At 36.9% G+C, this 10,090-nt stretch overlaps 2 protein-coding genes across 2 annotated transcripts; both read left to right on the forward strand.

Annotated features, from left to right (window-relative positions):
* The first annotated feature begins 4,559 nt into the window (after positions 1-4,559).
* LOC113757717 (zinc finger MYM-type protein 1-like) lies at positions 4,560-6,265 on the forward strand. Its single transcript, XM_027300859.1, has 2 exons — positions 4,560-5,588; positions 5,678-6,265. The coding sequence occupies exons 1-2, from the start codon at positions 4,560-4,562 to the stop codon at positions 6,263-6,265; spliced, it is 1,617 nt and encodes a 538-aa protein (XP_027156660.1).
* Positions 6,266-6,797: 532 nt separating this feature from the next.
* On the forward strand, positions 6,798-9,997 carry LOC113757719. The gene is made up of 2 exons (XM_027300860.1): positions 6,798-6,929; positions 9,627-9,997. The coding sequence occupies exon 2, from the start codon at positions 9,659-9,661 to the stop codon at positions 9,977-9,979; it is 321 nt and encodes a 106-aa protein (XP_027156661.1). The 5' UTR covers positions 6,798-6,929; positions 9,627-9,658; the 3' UTR covers positions 9,980-9,997.
* The last annotated feature ends 93 nt before the right edge of the window (positions 9,998-10,090 follow it).

Below are 10,090 nucleotides of genomic sequence, written 5' to 3' on the forward strand. Positions count from 1 at the left end.
AAAGCCACACATTAATAATGAGGATAAAAGGATACGGGTGGCTCTCAAGAGCCCTTTTCCTCGTTTAAATTCTTGATCAGGTCTCATTGACTCTCCGTCAATGTCTGAAAGGTAACCAACCGTAGACTCCTCTTAACTTCCATTCCCTTCCTCCTAACATTCCTCAACCGGGCCCGAAATCCAAACGCATGCATTGTGGTATTACTCGAGTAAACCGGAATCAAGAGTCTCTCATACTACAAGATTCCCTGTGATGTTGCCCCAAGGCACATTAATTGGCACGACCAAGCCCTCGCCGGCTCGATTCAATCAATAACCAATGGGGTTGAGCTCATGGATAATATTTGAAGTCATGTATTTCATTTCATATAACATTTCATATAACTTTCCAATAACATGCGGAACAATATGTGAAAGTGATAAAGTACACTCTCACCTGGATCAATCAACATTCAACATCTCAAGTACAAAGATCAAAGCCATGTAATAGCACATAAGTGAGTAGTACACTCACCAAGCTAGCACAATGTGGTTTCAAACACTTTAGTCAAAAGAACGTTGTGCACCACCGTCACGCCCTAAAAACATGCAAACAAATACAATGAAACTCGATAACGAGTCATAAACCAAGGCCAAACATGACCCCAATAAGGTTCCATAAACATTTACAAACAATAGAGGAAACCAGAAATTAAGAAAGGGCTTTAACTAAGGCCTTGATATGAAAACCGGATTTGACCTCATAATGCGGTAATGGCACAACTCTCACTACAATTATCGGATGGGGGTGTAAGACCCACCATTTCGAAGCCAAGAAACAGAACTACAACAATGTAGAAGGTCACTCAATCCAGTTCCTAACACAACTAGGTCAAATATACGAAATACTATACCAGAATTCCCAAAACAGGTTTGCAAAACGCAGAAAACTGTAATACGTCAATATCAGCCTACACAGGTCCAAATGCCGAAATTCCAAAGGCATAAGTTAGCTAAGACATCCAGATACATTTCCTCAGAAGACACCAACTTCAAAATCCAAACCAATTCCAGTCAAAACAGGCAATTTCTATCGCAGTTCGGACATTCTGTGCACCAAAAACAGCAACAGTAAAAACGGCATAACTCACTCTACACTCGTCCAATTGCCCTGAAATTTTGCAGGCACACTAAAATCATCAATACCTACAACTTTCATGTTTTGCGCAAAGTCCAAATCGGCCTCTAGCTATGACCTAAATTTTCGGACAGAATAGGGGTTCAAGAACCCTAACTTTTCACATTTCATTCCAATTCCAAAATTGGTTGCATTTAACAACAATTCACACCCACTAGAGTCATTTCCAACCATTAAAATTCATCATACAAGCCCCCAACATGAAGATCCTATTAAACCAGAAAAATTCCCAATAAAATAAAAACTTCACCAAAACAAGCCAAATCAAGAAACAAATCATATATTCCTTCACTCATGCCACCATTAAGCATAATATAACCATCATTAGGTATAGGGGAGAGGTTGTAGCATCACTTACCAAGAAACAAGGGAAAGAGAGATTGTGGACACCTTTGCTCTTCAAAACAACTTCACTACAACCCTTACTAGCACTAGAAGGTAGGATTTTATGGAGTGGAATCTTGTTTATTTGGTTGATTTAGATGATTTGCTAGTAGAAAGCTTGAAGATTGAAGAGTTCTTCTTCTTGCAAGAGAGTGAGAGAGAGCCGGCCAAGGAGAAAGAAAAATGAGGAAATTTTGTAAATTCTTGATATTTAATCCTTTGGTCAAAAAAGTCAAGAAATTGAATAGTAATTCTTAAAGTCCAACCAATGAGATTGTGACACTTGTCACACTCATTAAATGCATTCCTATCTTTCTTTTCTCTCTCACATCAATCACTTCACACACACTACTTATCTCTTAACACCCGATAAATTTTTCACAGTATCCGAAACTTAACCTTATTGGCCGAATTTTTTCCGAACCTTTTTCGCCTAAGTGGTCCCACGTCCAAAATACGCTCTTAATTCTAAAAATTCACCAATCTAGAAAAATCATCTTAAAACTATAATTGCTCATAATAATCACTAGAAAATATTTTCTAAGCAGAAAATGCAGAAAACATGCAATTAAAGGGAATAAACCCCTAGGAAAAATGTTAGGGTTTTTTGTAACGGGTTCTCACACTCTCCCCCCTTAAAAGAATTTCGGCCTCGGAAATTTCTCACGCTACGTGCCCCGTCCACTACGTGTGCCGTCCATAACAATCTAACGTCCTCTAGGTCACAAAATACAGATCACTGTTAAGGGCAATGGGCACTAACCCCTCCTTTTCGCATGCGCCGAACAGGAACACGTAAACAGAACAATTCACTACTGCCACTCCTCCGTCGACATTTAAACACATAGCACATATACAGAGAACCAGAAACAGTATCAACATGTATAAGAACAGTCAGTCAAGTACATATAAAATCATCCATAGAATCGCAATTTCTATTTCGGCCCCATTCTTCTTCTAACTAGACTTCTCGTCTCTTTCCGTATCCCGGGCGCAAGAATCTTATTTAGGATAATTCACAACTCGAGCCGGCGGTCCAAGCGTAAAATCATCCATATTATAGATTCCTACCCGACCATACAATCTATCTTCCTCAAGGTTGCATAAGAAAGGATTTTAACACTTATAACATGCCCATTCATAAGCCTACGCTCAAACCGAGCATTAGACATCTCCATGAAATCAGGACCATAAACCACTTGGCCTAGGCTCACCTCCGCGCAGACGACCACGCGAAGTGGCTCCTGATACCACCTGTGACAAGCCCCCCTACCCTAAGGCGAACAAAGAGGTTAGCGGACTGCCTGCCCAGCTCCTCGCCAGGACTTAACGGTGCAGTAATAGAGCGATCTTCACGTTCGGAACTTATAACGCGCGCAATAAGGCAAAAGGGCAAAATGAACCAAAATAAAAGAAATGAAATCCGGAGTCGGCATGAAATAGTAAGCCGCACTCGTCCGACCCCAACCAAACATCCGAATTTTACATCTACCATAACAATTAGCCTTTACAAACAAAATGACATTTAAAAGTGATACAAAAGTCACTACATATATGGTTTGCCAAAACAAAGTGAAAACGGCCCTAAAATGATACATTTATGGTTCCCATTTTATATACAATAACAAAAGAGTCATTTCATCTAGTTATTTGGCAACCATTTAATCAAAAATTCATTCCAAAAAGTCATATTCCCTGTAAGGAAACAAAAGCGAACGGGGTGAGCTAATTGCCCAGTTGAGAATACAACTCAAGCACCAAGTTCATGGATACATCAAGCTTAACAGTCCAATTTTACCAAAAATAAATAAAGCCCACACATTAATATGAGGATAAAAGGATACGGGTGGCTCTCATGAGCCCTTTTCCTCGTTTAAATTCTTGATCAGGTCTCATTGACTCTCCGTCAATGTCTGAAAGGTAACCAACCGTAGACTCCTCTTAACTTCCATTCCCTTCCTCCTAACATTCCTCAACCGGGCCCGAAATCCAAACGCATGCATTGTGGTATTACTCGAGTAAACCGGAATCAAGAGTCTCTCATACTACAAGATTCCCTGTGATGTTGCCCCAAGGCACATTAATTGGCACGACCAAGCCCTCGCCGGCTCGATTCAATCAATAACCAATGGGGTTGAGCTCATGGATAATATTTGAAGTCATGTATTTCATTTCATATAACATTTCATATAACTTTCCAATAACATGCGAAACAATAAGTGAAAGTGATAAAGTACACTCACACTTGAATTAATCAACATTCAACAGCTCAAGTACAAAGATTCAAAGCCATGTAATAGCACATAAGTGAGTAGTACACTCACCAAGCTAGCACAATGTGGTTTCAAAACACTTTAGTCAAAAGACGTTGTGCACCACCGTCACGCCCTAACAACATGCAAACAAATACAATGAGACTCGATAACGAGTCCATAAACCAAGGCCAAACATTGACCCCAATAAGGTTTCCATAAAATTTACAAACAATAGAGAAACCAGAAATTAAAGAAAGGGCTTTAACTAAGGCTTGATATAAACCGGATTTGACCTCATAATGCGGTAATGGCACCAACTCTCACCTACATTATCGGATGGGGGGTGTAAGAACCCACCCATTTCGAAGCCAAGAAACAGAACTACAAACAATGTAGAAGTCACTCAATCCAGTTTCCTAAACACAACTAGGTCAAATATACGAAATACTATACCGAATTCCCAAAACAAGGTTGCAAAACACAGAAAACTGTAATCGTATTCTAGTCCATACAAGTCCAAATGCCGAATTCCAAAGGTATATGATAGCTAAGATATCCACTATATGTCTCAGAAGACACCAACTTCAAATCCAAACCAATTCCAGTCAAAACAGGCAATTTTCCTATGCAGTTCCGGACATCTGTGCACCAAAAACAGCAACGTAAAAACGGCATAACTCACTCTACACTAGTCCAATTGGCCGCTGAAATTTTTGGCAGGCACACTAAAATCATCAATACCTATGGTTATAATCAATGATATTAGAGACAATTATTTTTCCCTAATAGTTGATGAGTCTCGAGACAGTTCAGTGAAAGAGCAAATGGGAGTTGTTTTGAGATATGTGAACAAAGAAGGGCGTGTGATTGAACGTTTCCTTGCAATTGTACATGTGTCTGACACCACATCTCTTTGTTTGAAAGATGCAATTGATTCTTTATTCGCGCAACACGGATTATCATTATCCAAATTGAGAGGTCAAGGATATGATGGAGCTTCAAATATGCGAGGTGAGTTCAATGGTTTGAAGGCCCTTATATTACAAGAAAATCCCTATGCGATGTATATTCACTGTTTTGCTCACCAGCTCCAGTTAGTTATTGTTGTTGTTGCTAAGGGAAATATCATTGTCAGTGAATTCTTTGTCTATGTCTCTATGATTGTCAATTTAACTGGAGCATCATGTAAAAGGAGAGATCAATTAAGACAAATAGAACATGATAAGATTGTTACACTTTTAGACAGTGGAGATATTATTAGTGGAAAAGGCAAAAATCAAGAAACTAGTTTAGCAAGACCAGGGGATACTCGTTGGGGATCACACTATCTAACATTACTTCGTCTATCCTCTATGTGGGCCTCGGTGATTGGAATATTGGGAAATATACAAGATGATGCCACCACTTCTGACAATAGAGGTATGGCCAGGGGTTTGATTGATAGAATGAATGATTATGAGTTTGTTTTTGCATTGCACCTGATGAAGTATTTATTGGGAATCACAAATGACTTGTCACTTGTTTTGCAACAAAGGGATCAAAATATTGTCCAAGCCATGAGTTTGATTGATACTATGAAATCTCAATTGCAAGACTTTAGGGAAGAGGGATGGCAAATAATTTTAGATGAAGTCAACAATTTTTGTGAGTTGAATATGATTCCCGTGATTGATATGGAAGACAGTATAGCAATCCGTGGCAATGCCAGGCGCAGTCGCAGAGGTCAAACCATCACTAATTTTCATCATTATCGCGTGGAAATTTTTTGTGAGGTATTATTTTTGAAATTATTATTTCATTACATTTGTTACTTGTTAGCAGATTTTCTTAGTTATTAATTTTATCATTGTTGTGATGTCAGGTTGTTGATTTAATTATACAAGAGATGAATAATCGTTTCTCGGAAGTTAGCACGGAATTGCTTAGTTGCATTGCATGTCTTGATCCAAAAAGTTCTTTCTCTCAATTCAATGTGCAGAAACTACTCCGTCTTGCTGATTTATATCCTGAAGACTTCTCAAGTAACGATTATTTATATCTTGAGTCTCAACTTCGAAATTATATTTATAATGTGCAACGCGATCCTCAATTTTCAGAAGTTGAAGATTTGGGAAGTCTTGCTCAACAAATGGTTAAAACTGGTAAAAATACAGTTTTTCCATTGGTTTATCGTCTGATCCAGTTGGCATTAGTTCTACCAGTTGCGACTGCTTCTGTTGAAAGAGTATTTTCTGCAATGAATATTGTCAAGACTGATTTGCGCAACAAAATGGGAGACGAGTGGATGAATGACTGTCTGGTTGTATACATCGAGAAGGATATTTTTGCAACAATTGAAAATGAGCAAATATTGCAGCGTTTTCAACGGATGAAGACTCGCAGAATGCAATTGCCTCCTCTTCGTTATTCGAGGGCAACAACTACCAATACTTCAAGTGTTAATCAATAACAAATTTTTGGGTATGTATAATTATATGTTTTTATTATTTTTATAATTATTGATTCTAAATTTTACTTATTAAATATATTTATTTCGTCATAAAAAAAAATTTTTAATACACTTCAGCCCCCCCAAAAATAAATTTCTGGCTCCGTCCCTGGCAGCCACGGATTTAAGGGGGGGCTTAAGCCCCCCCCAAGCCGCCGGAAAACCCCCTATATATAGGGGATTCCGGCGGCCAGCCCAGCCCCCCCACGGTGATCCAGATCTACCATCCTCCATGGCTCCATGAATGCTGCAGAGGAAGTGAAGAAGAGCTGGAAAGCCGCTGCCGTGCTGACTGTTGAGGAAGAAGATGACCCATTTCATTTTGAAATTTTTTTTTTTGCCCTCTAAATACAAAACGACGTCGTTTCACTTTTAGTGGAACGGCGTCGTTTTGTATAATGAGGGGAAAAAAAAAATACATCAGATGAAGCCTTAGGGCTTCATCTGATGCAAAAGCACGCCGCCAGTGCCAAAGGGCAAACAAGACTCCAACTCCAAGAAGAAGACGCCAGGCTCCAAGAACTCCAAGAAGCTTCAGTTGAGATTCTACCATCCTGCTTCAAGCCTTCAATTCAAGGCTCCAAGACTCCAACTCTCCACCATTCCATTCACATAAATCTTTTAGGTTAGTTTTTTGGTTTAAATTACAATATTCATCTTTATATTTTTGTTAATTATATGTTTAAATTATTTTTGAATTTTGAGTATCTTGATATTAATTTGATTAAGATTAATTTTTATTTAGTTTACGTTAATGTAATTTAAGAATTTGAAAGATTACATTAAAAAATTTAATGATATTAAATTTAAATTAGAAATTAGTTTAGAAATTGTATAGATTTTAGGTTGTATTTAGTTTTTAAAATTTTGTTAGTTTTATATTTGAAATTTTAAGAATTAATTATGTGAATTAGAAATTTTGAATGTAAATATAAATTCAAAATTTTATGAGATTGAATTAGAGATTATATGGGTATTTAGTTGTACCTTATTTTAACTTTTTGATAATTTTATATAATGAATTTTATAAATTGAGAAATATAAGTAATATGAATTTATTATTAAATTAAAGAATTATTTATATGAATTTTAAATTAATTGATTATTGAATTGCATAATTTTATTGAATTTAACCACAATTATTTAATTGTGACAGAAAATGGAGAGATTCTTTAAACCTAAACGAGTCCGTAGTGGTGAATCTTCAAATGAGCCTAATATTAGTGAACCAGTTCAAAATCAATCTTGTGTGGAATTGAATTTAAATGATATTGTTAGTGATCCGAGATTACGAAAATCAGTTGAGAAATTTGATATTTCTCTTCGAGACCATGTCCGAAGAGAGTATTTGACTAGGGGACCTTGCCAACCGATTGGCCATATGTATCCAAAAACATCATTTGGTAAACAACATAGAAGTTTCCAAGATAGTTGGTATCAAAAGTTTGTATGGTTAGAGTATAGCATATCGAAAGATGCGGCGTTTTGCTTTTGGTGCTTTCTTTTCAAAACACAAAATAAGGGAGGTCGATATGCAGAGGATGCCTTTACAAAAATGGGATTCAATAATTGGAAAAAGGCAATGGAAAGATTTAATGAACATATTGGAGCTGTGAATAGTTGCCATAATGATGCTAGAATACAGTTTGAAAGTTTTCAAGATCAAAGGCATAGTGTGTCAAATGTGCTACGATCTTGTGGGCGCGAAATAGATATTGCATATCGCACCCGTTTAACTGCTGCTCTGGATGTGACCCGCTTTCTTTTGAAGCAAGGATTGGCTTTTCGTGGAAATGATGAGTCAACTAGTTCTTCAAATAGAGGCAATTTTCTTGAATTGTTTGAGTGGTATAGCCAGCGAAATACTGAGATTTTTGAGGTTGTAAATCAAAATGCTCCTGCAAATAATCAACTAACTTCTCCAATGATTCAAAAAGATATGGCACATGCTTGTGCCTCAGAGATCACAAGTGTTATAATCAGTGATATTGGAGACAATTATTTTTCCCTAATAGTTGATGAGTCTCGAGACAGTTCAGTGAAAGAGCAAATGGGAGTTGTTTTGAGATATGTGAACAAAGAAGGGCGTGTGATTGAACGTTTCCTTGCAATTGTACACGTGTCTGACACCACATCTCATTTTTTGAAAGATGCAATTGATTCTTTATTCGCGCAACACGGATTATCATTATCCAAATTGAGAGGTCAAGGATATGATGGAGCTTCAAATATGCGAGGTGAGTTCAATGGTTTGAAGGCCCTTATATTACAAGAAAATCCCTATGCGATGTATATTCACTGTTTTGCTCACCAGCTCCAGTTAGTTATTGTTGTTGTTGCTAAGGGAAATATCATTGTCAGTGAATTCTTTGTCTATGTCTCTATGATTGTCAATTTAACTGGAGCATCATGTAAAAGGAGAGATCAATTAAGACAAATAGAACATGATAAGATTGTTACACTTTTAGACAGTGGAGATATTATTAGTGGAAAAGGCAAAAATCAAGAAACTAGTTTAGCAAGACCAGGGGATACTCGTTGGGGATCACACTATCTAACATTACTTCGTCTATCCTCTATGTGGGCCTCGGTGATTGGAATATTGGGAAATATACAAGATGATGCCACCACTTCTGACAATAGAGGTATGGCCAGGGGTTTGATTGATAGAATGAATGATTATGAGTTTGTTTTTGCATTGCACCTGATGAAGTATTTATTGGGAATCACAAATGACTTGTCACTTGTTTTGCAACAAAGGGATCAAAATATTGTCCAAGCCATGAGTTTGATTGATACTATGAAATCTCAATTGCAAGACTTTAGGGAAGAGGGATGGCAAATAATTTTAGATGAAGTCAACAATTTTTGTGAGTTGAATATGATTCCCGTGATTGATATGGAAGACAGTATAGCAATCCGTGGCAATGCCAGGCGCAGTCGCAGAGGTCAAACCATCACTAATTTTCATCATTATCGCGTGGAAATTTTTTGTGAGGTATTATTTTTGAAATTATTATTTCATTACATTTGTTACTTGTTAGCAGATTTTCTTAGTTATTAATTTTATCATTGTTGTGATGTCAGGTTGTTGATTTAATTATACAAGAGATGAATAATCGTTTCTCGGAAGTTAGCACGGAATTGCTTAGTTGCATTGCATGTCTTGATCCAAAAAGTTCTTTCTCTCAATTCAATGTGCAGAAACTACTCCGTCTTGCTGATTTATATCCTGAAGACTTCTCAAGTAACGATTATTTATATCTTGAGTCTCAACTTCGAAATTATATTTATAATGTGCAACGCGATCCTCAATTTTCAGAAGTTGGAGATTTGGGAAGTCTTGCTCAACAAATGGTTAAAACTGGTAAAAATACAGTTTTTCCATTGGTTTATCGTCTGATCCAGTTGGCATTAGTTCTACCAGTTGCGACTGCTTCTGTTGAAAGAGTATTTTCTGCAATGAATATTGTCAAGACTGATTTGCGCAACAAAATGGGAGACGAGTGGATGAATGACTGTCTGGTTGTATACATCGAGAAGGATATTTTTGCAACAATTGAAAATGAACAAATATTGCAGCGTTTTCAACGGATGAAGACTCGCAGAATGCAATTGCCTCCTCTTCGTTATTCGAGTGCAACAACTACCAATACTTCAAGTGTTAATCAATAACAAATTTTTGGGTATGTATAATTATATGTTTTTATTATTTTTATAATTATTGATTCTAAATTTTACTTATTAAATATATTTATTTCGTCATAAAAAAAATTTTTAATACAC

This window comes from Coffea eugenioides, unplaced genomic scaffold, assembly GCF_003713205.1.
Source record: "Coffea eugenioides isolate CCC68of unplaced genomic scaffold, Ceug_1.0 ScVebR1_3264;HRSCAF=4447, whole genome shotgun sequence".
NCBI lineage: Eukaryota > Viridiplantae > Streptophyta > Magnoliopsida > Gentianales > Rubiaceae > Coffea > Coffea eugenioides.